At 38.1% G+C, this 20,008-nt stretch overlaps 2 protein-coding genes across 2 annotated transcripts; both read right to left on the bottom strand.

Annotated features, from left to right (window-relative positions):
- Positions 1-675: 675 nt before the first annotated feature.
- Positions 676-2,087, bottom strand: LOC128507019 (GTPase IMAP family member 7-like). Its single transcript, XM_053477640.1, has 3 exons — positions 1,918-2,087; positions 1,700-1,781; positions 676-1,574 (listed from the first exon to the last, which is right to left on the bottom strand). The coding sequence occupies exons 1-3, from the start codon at positions 2,038-2,040 to the stop codon at positions 676-678; spliced, it is 1,104 nt and encodes a 367-aa protein (XP_053333615.1). The 5' UTR covers positions 2,041-2,087.
- An 11,094-nt stretch (positions 2,088-13,181) lies between these two features.
- Positions 13,182-16,876, bottom strand: LOC128506719 (uncharacterized). Its single transcript, XM_053477284.1, has 4 exons — positions 16,778-16,876; positions 15,850-16,586; positions 15,632-15,713; positions 13,182-15,507 (listed from the first exon to the last, which is right to left on the bottom strand). The coding sequence occupies exons 2-4, from the start codon at positions 16,567-16,569 to the stop codon at positions 14,414-14,416; spliced, it is 1,896 nt and encodes a 631-aa protein (XP_053333259.1). The 5' UTR covers positions 16,570-16,586; positions 16,778-16,876; the 3' UTR covers positions 13,182-14,413.
- Positions 16,877-20,008: the final 3,132 nt, after the last annotated feature.

Genomic DNA, 20,008 nt, shown 5'->3' with positions numbered 1-20,008 from the left:
CAGAGTACAGGAAATAAACATTATTGACTCACCGAGCCCATTTCCAGCCTTTTGTTTACAATCTTTCCTTATAGTAATAATAATAATTTAAAAAATATATCTGTATGATACTGTGTGCAATTATTAGATCATTTGGCAAGCATCTGGCTTAGACAGAGTTCAATCAATAAGATAAGGCTGATTTGAATCATCACACTGTAATTTAATATTAATTTAATTAGAGAGGAATTTAAAAAAGAAAATGAAACAAACTAAAAAAAGGAAAAACCTTAAGAGCCAATAATCAACAGCATAAACATGTGTTTCAATTCAATTCATATCTTATATAATTTTACATGATATTATGTTTTTTAAAAGCACTGCATGCACTTTACAGTTTCAATACAAAAGAAAACCTACATGTGAAGTTTACGTGCTTTACTCCTAAAGTGTATGTCAAAGTATACTTCTATAAACTATAAAGAGTGAGCCAGTTTAGTCCCAAGAATTAGAGAAATAGTACATTTACATGTATTATACTCGTGCACGGATATTAGTATACTTAAATTAGGTATACTTGGCAAATTTATTCAAACTTTATTTAAGTTTACTTATTAAAATAAATCTTATGTATGCTTTTTTTTGGTGAGAGATGGCAAAATGATTAGTTAAAATCTTCCAATGATATAACTATATTCATGTTGGAAAGCAAACCACTTTGACCAATATTAAAACGAGTATGCCCATCATGACCTCAGACCAGAACAATGTAATAAATGCACGTTCTAATTCTTCCCTAAGATGTTTGTTCTCATATTGCTCATCTCTCAGTTTAATTGCCATCTCATTCATCTTCCTCCTCTCCGCAACTTTCATCTCTTCCTTCAGCTGGTTCCTCTTTAATTCCTCATCTCTGATCAGTTTTTCCATCATAGCTCTATTCTTCTCTTCCACTGTTTGGGTCTCTTTCTCTTCTCTTTCCATTATCTTCTGATGAACCTCTTTTATGTAAAAGTAACCCATGCTCTGGTGTAGCATTGCATTAATCTTTTCAAACAGCTCTGTGACTTGAGTGCGGTTACTTTGTTCATAGTTGTTAAAAACATGATATCTACCTTCACAGGTATCTACAAGATTCTGAAGATCAAAACTATTACTTATAAATTTCTCCACAGGTTTCCCTTCCAGCAGATCTCCACCAGTGAACAGAATCATGGTGAACTTCAGAGCTTCTTCTCCAAAGGTCTCCTGAATCCACTTCACAGCATTGCTCTCCTCCACCGTGAACCTTCCCAGTCTGATCACCAGCAGGAAAACATGAGGATCAGGAGTAGACATGGAGATACATTCATGTGCATGGTGAGCCGTTTGGTTTGATATTAACCATGTGTCCATGACACCAGGAGTGTCAATTATGGTGATGTTTCTTCTGTCTAAGACTTTGTTCTTCTTTCTACAGCTTGCAGTCACAGATGCAGGAGACGCCTCGACTCTGAAGGCCTCTTCACCCATGATGGTGTTTCCTGATGCGCTCTTTCCTGCTCCAGTTTTCCCCACCAACATCAGTCTGAGCTCGTGATGATTTATCTCATGTCCTAATAAGAAAAATACCATTTATAGGCTCCTAACAATACTTTAAACAGGAAGGTGCATATTAAAATATTATTGATGTAACAAATTGAGTGTGATATTTGGTAGCTATAATTTAATCAGTATTTACCTTTGAAGGCCCAGTGCAATACAATAGACAGTAAAACCACAACCAGCACAGAGGTCAGCCAAGTGAAATAATTAATGCTTTTCTATAAAATAAAGGAAAAACCATGTTTAAGGCAATCATATGTTGACAAAATTATTGAGCACATTCTGATCTGTGAGCAAAACAAAATGCATCACAAAATGAATGTTTAATTTTAGATAATAAGACAGTGAGATAACCTTTAACAATCTCTTTAGTCGTGCATTCTCTTCTTCTGTTTCATCCCTCTTTTTCTTCACCTCCAGTAACTCACTCTTAAGTTGTGCATTCTTCTTTTCTGTTTCAGTCTTCTTCATATTCATCTCCTCCAACCCACTCTCAGATTGTGCTTTCTCCTTTACTGCATTCATTTTCATTTTGTTTGCTTCCTGTAACGCGCTATCAGGTTGTGCTTTCTCCTCTTCTGCTTCATTCTTCTTACCATTCACCTCTTCTGATACACCCTCAATTTGTGCTTTCTCCTCTTGTGCTTCATCATTCTTTATATTTGCTTTTTCTAATACAGCCTCAATTTGTTCTTTCTTCTCTTGTGCTTCATTCTTCTTCATATTTGCCTCTAATACATCCTCAGGTTGTGCTTTCTCTTTTTCTCCTTCTGTCTTTTTTACATTCTTCTCTGCTAATGTTGACTTGACTTGACTTGATGTTATTTGCTTCATTTCCAGTTTTCACTCTGAGTTCTGTTGGAAATAATATATTGTAATATCACGTTAAGTCAATTTATTAATTTTAATTTGGCATATTGTTTTGTGTTAATGCGAATGGTATTATGGTTATTGTTCCAAAATTCACTGAGTTGATCTTTTAAGGATCTTAAAAGGTATAATGTCACACACTTCAACAGGAGGTCCTTGATGGCCCGTTATGCCATTTTCCATCCTACAGGACCAGGATTAAGAAACACTGATGTAGCCAAAACATAAATGATAAAGACCTTCTAATAAAGACATTTATTTGGAATATTTAAGCAGGTAAGGAGTGAGTAGCTTAGACTTTCTAAGTATACGTGAATAAGTGAATACTAGCAGCATATAGTGTTATAGACAGAAAGAAACATCATCAAAATCCACTTAAACTGAGCGCGCCTGCAGGACTGATGCGTGCCGCTCTCTCTCTTGCTTCCTCTCTCGCCGGCGTTTTTGACAGACAGAGGCTGGGGCTTTGCCTCCATCTTTCTACAGCACACTTTGTCTGTCTGTCTGTTCTTTCTTTCTTGCTGTGTCTTTGTCCCTGATACCTTTACCGGTGCTACCTAAATGATCACGACACGCAACCACGTGTATAAATGCCCGCGCCTCTCTCTGTTCCGAACAGCTCTACCCCTCGCACGACCCTCGCTGTTACAGTCTAAACATCAGATATCCAGCAGACACATTACGGAGTACAGAGAGTGAACTGTGTGAAAGGTGGTTAATTGGAGAAAGATGGAGCTGATTGAGAGTGGTAGCAAATGAAACACACCACTTTCAGGGGAAAAGGGTGAGTAAATAATAAAAACAGAAGTGGATACTGACCAAAATGAACTGTAAGTTAGATGAGAAAAAGTTGGTAAACAACAAATCCAGGAATAGATCATGACTGTAAGGGACCACCACTAGAGGTCGCTGTTTGTCCGGTGTAGTTTTTGTTGGCTGACTCAGTTTCCCAGTTTGGCAATATTTTCTGTAGATGTTCTGTCTGTGCTTGTGGAGCTGATTCAGTCATGTCATGTGATGTGAGTATTGAAGTTTTTGTCCCCCTGTTTTCTTGTGTGTTTAGCTAGAGCAGGTAAGTAGATAGGTGTGTGTTTGGCTAGGAGTGTGTTTAGCTAAAATCTAAGTTGAGCTAACCATCATGCTTCTAGCCATAGCCCCTTTGTGTCTCTAGCCTTTCTGTGTTTCCTGCCTCCCTAGTTTCCCAGTAAGCCTAGCCTTTGAGTGTCCCCTAGCCTAGCCACTGGATATCCCTCATCTCTGTGTTTCTGTGCCCCAATTCCCTAGTGTTGTGTTGAGCTATTAGGTAAGTGTAGCTTAGTGCATGTCGGGCTAAAGAATGTGTAGCTGACTGCCATGGTTAAGTGCTCATGTTTAGCTAAAAGCCATGTCTACCTGATTGCCATGTCTTTAACCCTAGTCCCGTCTCTCTCCTTGTCTCTCACCTCTCCTTGTCTCTCTTTTGTCTCCTGCCTCTCCTTGTCTCCCGTCTCTACTTGTCTCTCCCGTCTCGTTGTTTGTCTAGTCTCGTCATGTTATGTCCTGTTTCAGCTCCACGCGTAGTTTGTGTGTCCTGTCACGTGTTTCGTCCTTCAGCCTGTGTTTCGCCACAGGGCGTTTGCTGGGAGTCCCTTAGCCTGTGTTTTGCCCCAGCAGCACCCGAGAGCCTCACGTGGAGGCGCCAGCAGCACCCGAGAGCCTCACGTGGAGGCCCCAGCAGCCCCTGAGAGCCTCACGTGGAGGCCCCAGCAGCACCCGAGAGCCCCACGTGGAGGCCCCAGCAGCACCCGAGAGCCCCACGTGGAGGCCCCAGCAGCACCCGAGAGCCTCACGTGGAGGCCCAAGCAGCACCCGAGAGCCTCACGTGGAGGCCCCAGCAGCCCCTATTCGAGGCTCCGTTCTTTCAGAGCGACATCTCAGCGCTGTATCCACCGCCAGGGTTGAAGGTCCAAACAGTGTTGCATTGGCCGCCCTAATTGGGGGGCAACTCGGCACTGTCTTTAGGGGCTCTACTCTTCAGAGCAATACAGTGCTGCCCTCTCCGCCCGGCCTACGACAGCGATCCGGTACTGCCTCCGCCGCACAGTCAACTGATGGAGCTAGCCCGTCGGGGTTACCATACACTGTTGGTATCCCTTAGTCTGTGTCCTGCCAGAGAGCCCATGTTTAACCCCATGTATTAAATATTGTTTGAGTTTTTTTGTTCCTTTGTTTGTTTTGTCTTTATTATTTCTGTGACAACCATTATTAAAGGACTTTTTTGGTTACACAACCCCTCTGCCTTTATGCCTGCTCTCTCCGCCCACTGCGATCAACATCCGCCATTACACCCCGTTCATGACAATGACCAGCATTTGGGAAAAGTTAAGCATTTAACTGGCTCCAAATCTCCTGTTCCAACATATTTCTAATTTTTTTGTTTTCTTTTAATCTATGCGTGGGTTCAAACAAAAACCCAAACTGGTATCTCTCCTGTTCACATGTTAACATGTGTATCAGTGTCAGTCAAGGGCGTGCACCACAAGCAAAGAGACTGGGACAGTGCCATGTGCCTCAGGAGCCCATGGTGTGTGGAATAATCTCACTGTTAAACTGCTTCAAGAGACCAGCGCTGGAGAACCAGCCGAGGCACTTCCAGTCTCACCGAGACCCAGCCATCTCCTTAAGCTCTTGAAAGGGGAAAGGCCAGTGACTGACGTAAGGCTGTCGTTCCCAATGGCCTTGACAGTTAGACCATACAATCAACAAATCTTAAAGTTTATTTAATTGTATTTTGTTGTGTTGACAGAAAAAAAGCCCAGAGAGAGAGAGAGAGAGAGAGAACATGCCCTCGAACAGAGTACAGGAAATAAACATTATTGACTCACCGAGCCCATTTCCAGCCTTTTGTTTACAATCTTTCCTTATAGTAATAATAATAAAAAAAATATATCTGTATGATACTGTGTGCAATTATTAGATCATTTGGCAAGCATCTGGCTTAGACAGAGTTCAATCAATAAGATAAGGCTGATTTGAATCATCACACTGTAATTTAATATTAATTTAATTAGAGAGGAATTTAAAAAAGAAAATGAAACAACCTTAGAAACCGTAAGAGCCAATAATCAACAGCATAAACATGTGTTATAAGCTGCTAAAAGAAACAACAGGCAGATAAAGAGAATGTCTCTTTAAACATATCTATTATGACAAACATTTATAATTAGCTAAATTCAAAACCAAAATAAATTTCCAAGGCACAAAAGAATATGTTTAAGAAACACCAGTACACGAGAGAAGATCCTGGAACTCCAAATAGCAACATGTAGGCCATAAAATATAATATAAGGACTGTTACCTTTTAGATCCTTTAGTTCATTTCCTTTTCCCTCTTTTTGCACGCCACTATCAGAGTTTCACTGCTGTTCATCCTTTACCAGGTGTGCCACTCTCAATTAGACATAAGGAAGTAGAAGGGTTTGTATGAAGTCAGGTGGTTTAAAAAAAAATAAAAAAAAAGGCAGTGTGTGTTTAGTATTTTATTTGAGGCAAACACCTTATGTCAACATACTGCAGAAATAGTTTTTGGCTTATAATTCAGATGAACTGATAAAACAGGAGCAAAAAATATGACGGAGTCCATATAATGGAGTAAATAACTATACTGACCTTAATGAAAATTAAGTAATGATTTCTTTTTAACACCACTGCATGTAAGCAAGAATCACTCACTAAGAATGTGAGTGTGCTTGTGTTTGTATGTGTTTGTGAGTGTATGTAAGTATGAGTGCATGTTAGTGTGGACATACGCGAGTATATGCAAGTATGCCTGCATGTTAGGACATACGTGAGTGTATGTGATTATGGGTGTGTGCAAGTCTGAAGGTATGATCGTGTGAGGAGTGTGATGATTACACTAATGCTATCTTCACACTCACTGACTATGAGTCCCGGAGCAGCCTGGTTTAATTTCCCATACAGGACACTTTCAGAGAAAAGAAATGGTACAGAAATTCAATTAAAACTAAATAGGCAGTACTGGGGGAGAAACTAAGGATCATGCAAATTGACACTCCCCTGGTCTCATGGATCATGGACTATCTGACATGCCGTCCTCAGTATATCAGATTACAGAACTGTACGTCCAACACATTGATCTGCAGCACTGGTGCTCCTGAGGGGACTGTTCTGTCTCCATTTCTTTTCATACTATAAATATAACTCAGAATCATGCCATCTACAAGTTCTCTGATGACTCTGTGTTGGTGGGATGTATTAAGGATGGTGACATCTCTGAGTGCCAGTCTGTGATGGATGACTTTGTTTTCTGGTGTGAGCATAACCACTTACAACTTAACATCAAGAAAAAGAAGGAGCTGGTAGTTGACTTTAGGAAAAGTGGAACACCTGTGACATCTATATCTGTCCAGGGAGAGACAGTGGACATGGTCTCTGAGTATAAATACCTGGGAGTGCATCTGGATAACAAACTGGACTGGTCAGTTAACACATTGGCACTCTACAAGAAAGGACAAAGCCGGTTGTACTTTCTGAGAAGGCTCAGGTCTTTTAACATCTGCAATACCATTCTTCGGATGTTTTATGAATCTGTTGTGGCGAGTGTCGTTTTCTATGCTGTGGTCTGTTGGGGCTGCAACATGAAAGCAGCAGATAAAAACAGACTGGACAAGGTCATTAAAAGGGCCGGATCTGTCCTGGGCATGGAGCTGGACTCTGTTGATGTTGTGGCAAGGAGGAGGATTCTGTCCAAAATACACACAATCTTGAACAGTCCTTCTCACCCGCTACACAGTGTTCTCTCCGACCAAAGGAGCGATTTCAGCCAGAGACTGATCATGACCAGGTGTTCTACAGAGCGCCACAGGAGATCTTTTCTCCCAATGGCCATTAAACTATATAACTCATCTCAGTAACGCTTTCACTAAGGCATAGGGACTGTCAGTAGTTAATGCTCAATAATACTTTGGGACACTACTGTTCCCATAACTCAAGATAAGTTCCAAGTCAAAGTACAATATCTGATTATCGGTACATTTGTGCAATATTCTTTTCTATTCACTTATACTACATTTTAAGTGAAATATCAGCATACAGATTATTTTTTTAGTGCAATATGTTAAAAAAAGTGTGCTATATTTAATTCTATTTTTGCTTCTATTTATTGTATTTTTATTTAAATTACCAGGGGAGGGGCCCCTCCCTCTTTGACAGCGATAGTCTTTACTAGGTGCTTCCAGCTGTGGTTCAGATCTGCATGTCTTTCAAGAGGAATTTTAGCCATATGTCATATTCTTTAGATGTCTTATGTGGGTGGCTCTTTCCATAGTCATTCCATAGCATCTCTATTGCGTTGAGGTCTAGCCTCTGACTTGGACACTTGCTTTGTCATTGTCCTCTTGCATCACTTAACTTCTACAAAGGTTCAGCTGATGTACAGGTATTCTCACATTTATCAAGAATTCTTCAAGGTAACGTTTCATCTTCCCCTCTATGACTGCAAGCTGGTCAGACCTTGATGCAGCAAAGCAGGCCCTAATCATGATGTTTTCTCCACCATACTGTACATTTAGGTTGAGATTATATTTTTATGGTGATATGTAGTGCTCTTTTCTTAAATTAGATGTTTTTTCCAGATAAATCTTAGTTTCATCAGTGCACAGAATATTTTGCTAATACCGCTTTGGAGTGTAAATTTGGACCTTTGCAAACTTCAGTCATGCAGTAATGTTTTTTTTTTTTTAAAGAAGCAGCTTCATTAGTGGTGTCCTGCCATGGACACCATACTTGTCCAATGTTTTATGTACTGCAGAGTCGTCAACACAGATGTAAACCAGTTCCAATGATGCCTTCAAATTATTGGCTGTTACTTGGGGTTGTTTCTTTACCTCATTGATTAGTCTTCATTGTGCTCTTTGGGTCATTTTAACTGGGGCCCACTTTTTGGTAGGGTAGCCACAGTCCCAAAGTGTCTCCACTTGACTAACTGTAGACTGAAAATTCTAACAGCTTAGACATCACTTTGATATATATATATATATATATATATATATATATATATATATATATATATATATATATATATATATATTTGTGTATTGTTATTGCTATTGCTTCATAACATAGAAAGAAATAAAAGAAACAATGTAGATATTTCACTTTATGTGGACTGAATTTAGAATGATTTTTTTCACATTTTTAATAATATATTTATATATATATATATAATTCAATTCATATTTTATATAATTTAACATAATGTTTTTTTTAAAAGCACTGCATGCACTTTACAGTTTCAATACAAAAGAAAACGTACAAACTTTACTCCTAAATTTTCCTACAAATTTTGCGTCCAATTTCTCCCTGTCACTAGGGGGCTCCCACATTAAGGCTACTACTACCACTCAGTCGGAAGGGCTGAAGACTATTACAAGTTTCCTCTGAACCACGTGACGCCAGCCGACCGCATCTTTTCGAAGTGCTTGCTTACGCATCGCTGGGGGCGGCGTAACATATTTGGAGCTCCTTCCGCTTGCCTGAGCTCACAGACGCCCCTGATTGGCTGTAGAGCCGTGATTAAGGTAGCAAATGAAACACACCACTGGCAGGGCTGTTTATCAGGGCTGAAAAACAGTCAGTAAATAATGAAAACAGAAGTGGATACTACGGTGATCGAGAAGTGCAAACCAAAATAACAAAATGGAAAATAAAATAACAAATTTAAAAACAAAATAACTAAACCGAAAACAAAATAACAAAACCGAATACAATATAAGAAATTAGAAAACACCACGACATATCCAGAAACAAACTACCAAATGAGAAAACACAACAACAATTCAGTCAAACCAGAAAAGGTAGGTATAGTTCGCAAATTAAAATTCTTATTGCTGATTGGACGATAATCTGTCACTCAAGACATAAAAGAAGTACTATCAAGTGAAGTCAGAATAATTTTTTTAAAGCACATTTAACACAACTTAATTGACCAAAGTGCCGTATAATCCTGAAATACTGAAATGAATCCTTAAATGAAAATGTCCGTATGGCTGCAGAACTTCATACTATATTTTGAGTAACAGACATCGTCCAAAACTGCTGTGGAGTGTCAAGGTGCTCTTTCACAAATATCAGAAGTGCTGCAATGTCCCTTTTAGTAAGCAGCAGCTTTCTTCGTGGTGTCCTGCCATGGACCCCCTACGTTTAATGTTTTATAGACCGTAGGTAAGAATCAACAAGCCAGAGAAGGTGGGTGTGGTTTGCGAATTACATTCTTACCGCTGATTGGACGAGATATCTCCTACTAAAGATCAGCAATAAGAATTTCATTCGCAAACCACACATGGGCATGTTGATTCTCACCGCTGATTGGACAAGATATCTGTCACTCAAAATACACAGGAAGTTCTGCAGCCACACGGACATTTAGATGTATTTTTCATTTAAGGATTAATTTCAGTATTTTAGGATTATATATTACTTTGGTCAACTAAGTTGTGTTAAATGTGCTTTAAAAATGATTCTTACTTCACTTGATAGTACTGGTTGTATGTCTTGAGTGACAGATGTCTCATCCAATCAACGATAAGAATTTTTTATTCGCAAACTATACCTACCTCTACCAATTTGACTAAATTATCGTCGTGTTTTTTCATTTGGTATTTTGTATTTGGATATGTTGTTGTGTTTTTTGTTTTGTTATATTTTTTAAATTTTGTTATTTCGTTTTCTGTGTTATTGTTTTTGGTATCTTAGAATAGATACAGCAGTATCTTAGAATACTGACAGAAATTAACTGCAAGTTAGATGAGAAAAGGTGAGTAAACAATAAAATCAGGAACAGATCAGGACAAGCATTTGGAACAGTTGAGTATTTAAACTGGCTCCAAATCTTCTAATTTAACATATTTCTTTAAATTTTTTTCTTTTCTTCTGTGCGTGGGTTCAAACTAAAACCCACACTGGTACCTGTCCTGTTCACATGTTAACGTGTGTATCAGTGTCCCAGATGAATTAGTGGACGGTGTGCACCCCTAATAATTTCATCCCTTCGCTCACTCCATAGGGCTCACTACCTAGGCAGCCTACCTTTCTGCATTAATGTAAAGGGGCGGAGCTACTAAATGTGGCACAGCTGGTGGCAAATATTCATCAATGCTCTGCTCTTTAAAAAGGGTGAGGAGCTAAGCTCAGGTTAAGTCTGGTGAAATCTGCATGCTGCATGTTGGTGCAGTGAGCAGAATGTGAATGGGGACTTTAAAGGTGTACAGACTGTACACCGGTGTGATTGCTTTGAAAAAGATGCGCGGAATGAGCACATGAGCTGACTCGGAGCTTTCAGTTTCGTTTGGAAGCCAGCCATCTTGGCACAGAAAGGAAAAAGGCTGCATGCCACGCCTAAAGAAGAGACTGGGGCAATGCCAGGTGCCTCATGTGGTGTGTGGAATAATCTCACTGTTTAACTGCTCCAAGAGAACAGCGCTGGAGAACCAGCCCCGGCACTTTCAGTCTCACAGAGATCCAGCCACCTCAACTCAGCTCTTGAAAGGGAAAAGGCCACTGCCTAGACGTAAGACTGTCGTTCCCAATCAGGAAAAACGGCCAGGAGTTGGATTGTCGAGGCTGCGCCGAAAGAAGGCTGGCTAGATCTTACAATCAACAACCAATCTTTAATTTAATGGTGTTTTGTTGTGTGGACAGAAGAGAAGCCCAGAGAAAGAGAGAGAGAGAGAGAGATAGAGAGAGAGAGATAGTGAGCGAGATAGTGAGAGAGATAGAGAGAGGGAGAGAGAGCGCATGCCCTTAAACAGAGTACAGGAAAAAAACACTATTGACACACCAATCTCATTTCCAGCGCTTTGTTTACTATCTTTCCTTATAGCAATAATAATAACTTAAAAAAATATATTTGTATAATACTGTATGCAATTATTCAATAATTATTATTAGAATCATCACTGTAATTTAGTGAGGATTACACTTATACTAAAAAAGCAATGCAATTAAATAAGTAAATGAAACAAACAAAAGTAAAACCTAAAGAGACAATAATCAACAGCATAAACATGTGTTATAAGTTGCTAAAAGAAACAACATTCAGAAAAAAAAAATGTTTCATGAAACATATCTATTTATATAATGAATAACATGATCACCAATTTTCATAATATTATGTTACATTAAGTTTTTAATACATATTGTCTGATATACCCCCCCCCCCCCCCCAACACACACAGTATTAAAAACAAACAAACGGTAATCACATTAGGTCTTAAAAAGCACGGGCACAAGTTCGTTCCGCTTTCGGTCCTGTTACCGCCATGTTCCTAAAAGTCGTGCCTTTTAATAAATACATAAATAAATAAAATAAATAAAATAAAAATAAAATAAAATAAGACCTCCTGAGACTGAAATCCCCTGTGAGAGTTTCCGTTATCTATTACCGTTAACCGTTAAAAGTTTGTTTCCTTAACTGTCACGCTGTAATGCACTAAACACAAGTCAGGTATGACTGACTCACTAATGAACAAATCAAATCATATTAATAATTCTATTTTTAAGAAACATCTAAGTATTACTTTAATCAGAATTCTTATTATTTATGCATTATCATTAATTTTAAATAAATCACTAAAAGTGACTTCACTTCCGGTCAGTTTCACTTTTGAAAACGCATGAGGGACCACGATCCAATAAGATTAAGGCTGAGAACAAAGCGTTGAGGCACAGAAAGTGTAGACCGGACATACTCACTACTTCTGGTGTCAACTTGCCGTCATACGAGTTGTTGCTAATGAGTAAGAACCTGAATGGCCACACATTTTAGAATAGATTTTGAGGCAATAAGTCACATAACCTGAAAGTTATAGAAAAAAATAAAATTAATTTTCTATTAAAAATGATTATGCACAGTCATTATACACAACCATGCATGACATTGACACTAACAGTAACAACATTTATTATAATCTTTTATATAATAATAATATGGATATTATCCATATTTTAGTGGGACAGTAATTTACAGACGGTCTATAACTCCAAACTGTTCCCATCTAGCATTTGTAAAAATGTATGAATATCTGTATTATCTTTTATTTGCCGACCACGTTGTTAAAGGTTCTCAGGAGGATTTTTATGTCTATGAAAAAAGTAATAACTACCGCTGAATTTAACTTGTATTGACTTACATCTATCGTTAAAATAAATCTACTTAGACTGAATAAAACAATGAGCAAATTGATATGAAAGTAATAAATTACTTTTTTAAATGATGAACTATGCCAGAAACACAGTCCCAAAATTCTCCTTTCACTTTGTAAATTTAATAAAGCATGGATAATCACCATATATATGTATGCTTTATTAAATTTACAAAGTGAAAGGTTTGTGAAAGTCTTCATCGCAGATTGAATAAGTTGTACTGGAATATATGCTGGCTGATGTTATTTACTTCATATTTTGTATGATGAGCTGGCTTTCTTAACTGCATTGTAATGCTTCTGCACACCACAGCCCATATTAGTTTATTAAATGAATATATACACACAATTGCATACCAAAATATTATTAATGAAATATATATGAAAACACACAACCTGAGCTGGTATATGGCAAACAAAACACAGAATCTTTGATAGCATGCAGCCTTTCACTCAATGTCTAGCAACAACCAATATGGCGTCATAATGTCGCCACACCAGCCAATGGTTGGTACTCGCGCATGATCGGTTCAACAAGCTAGTGTCTTGTTAATTCCGTAGTACAATTCTGTAGTATTGTTAATTATGTAAAAAGCTCACACAATAAAGTTAATAGTGTAAAAGATCTATAAGTGGCAGTGATGTAGCCCACAGAACTTCACTAGATGCTAAGAGGTACTAAAAGGGAAACGGTCATGTGACCTACTAGTTTCCAACTGCCTTTAAACAACAAAGAAAAAGAAAAGATAAGGAAAGAACTTCAATGAGGCATAAACTTGGTGTCTGTGACTTGATTAGGATGGCAACACAAGCAGCTGAAGAGGATGAGGAAATGAAGTTAAATGATTGAACGCTAAAGAGGAGTGAAAGAGCTTGGGCAAGGATAAATGAGAAAGGAAATCCGGGCAGCCAAAAGAATGAAAGGACTTTTACAGTGTACTACATTACCAATCAAAATTTTGAACACAAGTTTTAATTTATTTTCTACATTTTAGAAAGATACAGAATATTGAGCTATGAAATGTCACATATGGCATTAGGTAATTAAGTAAAAACAACAACAAAAACAGTCAGGTGTTTTTTAAAGACATGAAGGCCAGCTGTTCTGGAACAGTTCTTGCAAGAACAGTATTGTGTCGAGTGCGTTTGGAAAACCCATCAAGCACCGTGATAAAAACTGTCTCTCATGAAGACCTTTCCAGGAAAGCAAGAACAAAACTTACCTCTACTGCAGAGGAGAAGTTCATTTAGAGTCACCAGCCCCAGAAATCACCAATTAACAAACAGTACCTCAGATTAGAGCCGTTATGAAGGATTTATAGATCATTAGTAGCAGATAAACATCTCAATATCAACTGTTCAAAGGAGATTATTGCAAATTTTAGGCAACTTCCGTACTTCTTCATAACGTAGAAAGAACCAAAAAAGAAACAATGTAGAAATTTCACTTTATGTGTACTGAATCTAGATTGAGTATTTTCACATTTTGAATTAAAATTATATACTAAAATTCAGTTCATATCTAATATAATTTTACATGATATTATGTTTTTTTTTAAAGCACTGCATGCACTTTACAATTTTAATACAAAAGAAAAGTTACAAGTTAACTAGCTTTACTTCCAAAGTCTATCTCAAAGTATACTTCTATAAACTATGAAGAGTGAGCCAGTTTAGTCCCAAGAATTACAGAAACAGTACATTTACATGTTTAATACTTGTGCACGGATATAATTATACTTAAATTAGATATACTTGGCAAATTTATTTAAGTTTACTTATTAAAATGAATTTTTACGTATGCTTTTTTTTTGGTAAAAGATGGCATGGTTATTTTTTAAAATCTTCCAAAGATTCCATTTTGGAAAGCAAACCACTTTGACCAATATTAAAATTAGTATGCCAGTTATGACCATAAACCAGAAAAATGCAAAATATGTACGTTCTAATTCTTCCCTAAGATGTTTGTTCTCATATTGCTCATCTCTCAGTTTAATTGCCATCTCATTCATCTTCCTTTTCTCTGCAACTTTCATCTCTTCCTCCAGCTGGTTCCTCTTTAATTCCTCATCTCTGATCAGTTTTGCCATCTTAGCTCTCTCATCTCTCAGTTCAATTCCCAACTCATCCATCTTCCTCCTCTCTGCAACTTTCATCTCTTCCTTCAGCTGGTTTCTCTTTAATTCCTCATCTCTGATCAGTTTTGCCATCATAGCTCTATTCTTCTCTTCCACTGTTTGGGTCTCTTTCTCTTCTCTTTCCATTATCTTCTGATGAACCTCTTTTATGTAAAAGTAACCCATGCTCTGGTGTAGCATTGCATTAATCTTTTCAAACAGCTCTGTGACTTGAGTGCGGTTACTTTGTTCATAGTTGTTAAAAACATGATATCTACCTTCACAGGTATCTACCAGATTCTGAAGATCAAAACTATTACTTATAAATTTCTCCACAGGTTTCCCTTCCAGCAGATCTCCACCAGTGAACAGAATCATGGTAAACTTCAGAGCTTCTTCTCCAAAGTTCTCCTGAATCCACTTCACAGCATTGCTCTCCTCCACCGTGAACCTTCCCAGTTTGATCACCAGCAGGAAAACATGAGGATCAGGAGAAGACATGGAGATACATTCATGTGCATGGTGAGCCGTTTGGTTTGATATTAACCATGTGTCCATGACACCAGGAGTGTCAATTATGGTGATGTTTCTTCTGTCTAGGACTTTGTTCTTCTTCCTACAGCTTGCAGTCACAGATGCAGGAGACGCCTCGACTCTGAAGGCCTCTTCACCCATGATGGTGTTTCCTGATGCACTCTTTCCTGCTCCCGTTTTCCCCACCAACATCAGTCTGAGCTCATAATGATTTATCTCATGTCCTAATAAGGAAAATACCATTTATAGGCTCCTAACAATACTTTAAACAGGAAGGTGCATATTTATTATTATTGATGTAACAAATTGAGTGTGATATTTGGTAGCTATAATTTAATCAGTATTTACCTTTGAAGGCCCAGTGCAATACAATAGACAGTAAAACCACAACCAGCACAGAGGTCAGCCAAGTGAAATAATTAATGCTTTTCTATAAAATAAGGGAAAAAACATGTTTAAGGCAATCATATGTTGACAAAATTATTGAGCACATTCTGATCTGTGAGCAAAACAAAATGCATCACAAAATAAATGTTTAATTTTAGATAATAAGACAGTGAGATAACCTTTAACAATCCCTTTAGTCGTGCATTCTCTTCTTCTGTTTCATCCCTCTTTTTCTTCACCTCCAGTAACTCACTCTTAAGTTGTGCATTCTTTTCTGTTTCAGTCTTCTTCATATTCATCTCCTCCAACACAGTGTCAAGTTGGGCTTTCTCCTCTTTTGCATCATTCTTCTTTATATTTGCCTCATCTAATACACCCTCAATTTGTGCTTTCTCCTCTTCTGCTTGATCGTTTGTTATATTTGCTTTTTCTAATACATCCTCAATTTGTGCTTTATCCTTTTCTGCTTTATTCTTCTTCATATTTGCTTTTTCTAATACACCCTCAAGTTGTTCTTTCTCCTCTTCTGCTTCATTCTTCTTTATATTTGCTTTTTCTAATACACCCTTAAGTTGTTCTTTCTCCTCTTCTGCTTCATTCTTCTTTATGTTTGCCTCTAATACATCCTCAATTTGTGCTTTATCCTCTTCTGCTTTATTCTTCTTCATATTTGCTTTTTCTAATACACCCTTAAGTTGTTCTTTCTCCTCTTCTGCTTCATTCTTCTTTATGTTTGCCTCTAATACATCCTTAATTTTTGCTTTCTCCTCTTCTGCTTCATTCTTCTTCATATTTGCCTCCTCCAACACACTCTCAAGTTGTTCTTTCTCCTCTTCTCCTGATGTCTTTTTAACAATCTTCTCTGCTAATGCTGACATGACTTGATGTTGTTTGCTCATAGTTTTCACTCTGAATTCTGTTGGAAATAATAAATTGTAAAACCTATTTAATTTAACATATTATTTTGTTTTAATGTAAACAGTATTATTGTTATTGTTTCAAGATTTACTGGTTTTTCTCCCAATTTTCTTTCAAATTTAGTTGATTTAGTGATTCTGTATCCAGTTCCTCCCTGTCACTAGGGGGCTCCCACATTAAGGCTACTACCATTCAGTCTGAAGGGCCGAAGACTATCACAAGTTTCCTCCGAACCACGTGATGCCAGCCGACCGCATCTTTTCGAATTGCTTGCTCAAGCACCCGCTGGGGGCGGCATAAGACACTCTGAGAACAGCGCAATCCGCTCCTTCCGCTTGTGTGAGCTCTCAGACGCCCCTGATTGGCTGTAGAGCCCTGATTAATTTTGCAAATGAAACACACCACTGGCAGGGCTGAACTTAGAGAGAGAGAGAGAGAGAGAGAGAGAGAGAGAGAAGGTGAGCAAATAATAAAAACAGAAGTGGATACTGACAGAAATTAACTGCATGTTAGTTGAAAAAAGGTGAGTAAACAATAAAACCAGGAACTGATCATGACCAGCATTTGCAAATGTTGAGCATTTAAACTGGCTCCAAATCTTCTAATCCAACATATTTCTTTACATTTATTTAATGCATGGGTTCCAACAAAAACCCACACTGGTACCTTTTCTGTTTACATGTTAACGTGTGTATCAGTGTCCCAGATGAATCATTTTTTTTCAGAAATTTTGTCCCTCACTTACTCCAAAGGGTTCACTATCTAGGCAGCCTACCTTTCTGCATTTATGTTAAGGGGCGGAGCTAATAAATGTGGCACGTCTGGTGGCAAATATTCATCAAAATCCTCAATGCTTTGCTCTTTAAAAAGGGTGAGGAGCTAAGCTCAGGTTAAGTCTGGTGAAATCTGTCTGAAAGTTCGGGCATAGCATGCTGCATGTTGGTGCAGTGAGCAGAATGTGAATGGGGACTTTAAAGGTGTGCAGACTGTATGAGCAGTCCCGGAACTGTCAGTTTCGTTTGGAAGCCAGCCATCTTGACACAGTCACAGAAAGGAAAAAGGCTGCATGCCACGCCTAAAGAAGATACTGGGGCAATGCCATGTGCCTCATGTGGTGTGTGGAATAAATTCACTGTTTAACTGCTCCAAGAGAACAGCGCTGGAGAACCAGCCCCGGCACTTTCAGTCTCACCGAGACCCAGCCACCTCAACTCAGCTCTTAAAAGGGAAAAGGCCACTGCCTAGACGTAAGACAATCAGGAAAACCGGCCAGGAGTTGAATTGTCATACAGTTCGCCTGAGGCTGCGCCGAAACAAGCAAGCATGCCCTCAAACAGAGTACAGGCAATTAACATTATTGACTCACCGAACTCATGTTCAGCCCTGTGTTGTAAATCTTTCCTTATAGTAGTAATAATAATAATAATAATAAAAAAATTATATCTGTATGATACTATATGCAATTATTAGATCATTTGGCAAGCATTTCTGGCTTAGACAGAGTTCAATCAATAAGATAAGGCTGATTTGAATCATCACACTGTAATTTAGTGAGGATTACATTTATACTAAAAGCAATGTAATTAAAAAAATAATAAAAATGAAACAAACGAAGGTAAAACCTAAAGAGCCAATAATTAACAAGATAAACATGTGTTATAAGCTGCTAAAAAACAAAAGACAGATAAAGAGAATGTCTCATGAAACATATTTATTTCTATAATGACAGAAACATTTAGAATTAGTAAATAAAAGGATCACCCCTAAAGGGCGCTGTGCCCCCGAAAACTGAGTATGTGTGTTTTGTGTAGTTTATAATTTTATAATTTTGGACTCAGAGAGCGCTCACCTGAACCGAGGTCTCTCATTAGTTCCTTTATAAATAGTTTGTTTGTTCTGGGAACCTGGGTCGAGCATTGGGTATGTAAAGTGGGCATTTTGTTCTGTGTTGTTTTTTTGTTCAGTTTTTAATTGGCATTTGGTTTGTGGAGCTAGTTAAGTTAAGTTTACATTTGTTTTGATTAAGTATGTGTGGTTAGTTTGTCTCTTTAGCCTCGTTTACACTGCAGGTCTCGATGCCCAATTCTGATTTGTTGCCTATATCTGATTTTTCAAACCGTCTGTTTACACGTTCTTTCAACTATGACTCATATCTGATACAAGTGTTTGCACTTGCCATACCATCTAAAACATTGCGCAAGATGGGCGAGGGCGAAATATGCTTGACGCTAGCTTTGCGATATATGAAAATTCGCGAAATGTTACCATCATTTTGAATCCGAGGAGGAGGGAAAAACGCCACAAGGGCAGCCTGTGCATATCCTTCATTTCCTTTTTCCTCTTTCATGTCACCTGCGATGTTATCATTCCACGCGTGCTTTCATCGGAGAATAAAATTACATCATTAAACCGTGAAGAACTCACAGTTTTAATGACGTACCGAACACAACGACTCAGTATACCTGATCTGTCTGTTTACACGACAATCACATTAGCACATATCTGATTTATATCTGATTTATTTCCACATATGAAGGAGGCCTGAAACCGATCTCGAAATATCGCACTGCATGTGTTTTTTTTCCTGTTAACATGGACATAAATCATATCCGATATGTGTCACATATAGGCAAAAAATCGGAATTGGCTCACATTTACCTGACAGTGTAAACGTAGATTTAGTCTGTGTTGTCAGTTTGTCTCCTTTCCTGTGTGTCTCTCAGTCTGTTTGTCTCCCTAGTTTAGTTACTGTTGCTTTCTGTGTGTTTGTCTGTTGCTTCCTTAGCCTCTAGCATGGTTAGCCTCTAGCATGGCTGGCCCTTACTGGGTTTAGCTCCCCTAGTCTGTTTAGTTCTTGGTCTGTTTAGCTACTAACCTGCTTAGTTCTTAGTCTTTTGAGTATCCTAGTCTGACTTGTCTACCCATCTGCTTTGTTCGTAGTCTGTTTAGCCACTAACATATTTAGCTCTTAGTCTGTTTTGTATACAAGTCTGTTTAGTTCGTGTAGTCTCAGAGTATGTTTAGTCCCTTAGTATGTTTAGAACATTGTAAATGTTCTGTTTGAGACATGCTCCAAAGTAAAACAAACTTTCATTAATAAAAAGACTTGTACCTTTGCCTTACCTCTGCATCTATGCCTCTTCACCCCAAAGCCCACTGCACAACACCTACAATTTGTGATGGTTTAAATAATTCACTCCCAGGCTGTATGATTATAAGAAGGGGAAGTGTTTGAGGAAGGTGAACTAACACAAGCCACTGTTGTTTTCCAGCTTAACTAAAAATGTGTATTTGAATATCATTTAGGTATCACAGTCATAACATCCAGTCATAGAGTCTTACAATGTCTGAAATTGAAAATAATTTAACTGCAGTAAACATGCCAAGCTCTTACCTGGTCACACAACAGATTATACATAT

Source organism: Clarias gariepinus, chromosome 18, assembly GCF_024256425.1.
Source record: "Clarias gariepinus isolate MV-2021 ecotype Netherlands chromosome 18, CGAR_prim_01v2, whole genome shotgun sequence".
Taxonomy (NCBI): Eukaryota; Metazoa; Chordata; class Actinopteri; order Siluriformes; family Clariidae; genus Clarias; species Clarias gariepinus.
This window is presented reverse-complemented; position numbering and strand designations above follow the sequence as displayed.

Excerpts from the sequence above, each read along its gene's own strand:
- LOC128507019 (XM_053477640.1), bottom strand. The coding sequence starts at position 2,040 with ATGAATATGAAGAAGACTGAAACAGAAAAGAAGAATGCACAACTTAAG. Across the intron at positions 1,782-1,917 it reads GACTAAAGAGATTGTTAAAG|AAAAGCATTAATTATTTCAC; the intron begins GTTATCTCACTG and ends TTTATTTTATAG. Across the intron at positions 1,575-1,699 it reads ATTGCACTGGGCCTTCAAAG|GACATGAGATAAATCATCAC; the intron begins GTAAATACTGAT and ends TTTTCTTATTAG.
- LOC128506719 (XM_053477284.1), bottom strand. The coding sequence starts at position 16,569 with ATGAGCAAACAACATCAAGTCATGTCAGCATTAGCAGAGAAGATTGTT. Across the intron at positions 15,714-15,849 it reads GACTAAAGGGATTGTTAAAG|AAAAGCATTAATTATTTCAC; the intron begins GTTATCTCACTG and ends CTTATTTTATAG. Across the intron at positions 15,508-15,631 it reads ATTGCACTGGGCCTTCAAAG|GACATGAGATAAATCATTAT; the intron begins GTAAATACTGAT and ends TTTCCTTATTAG.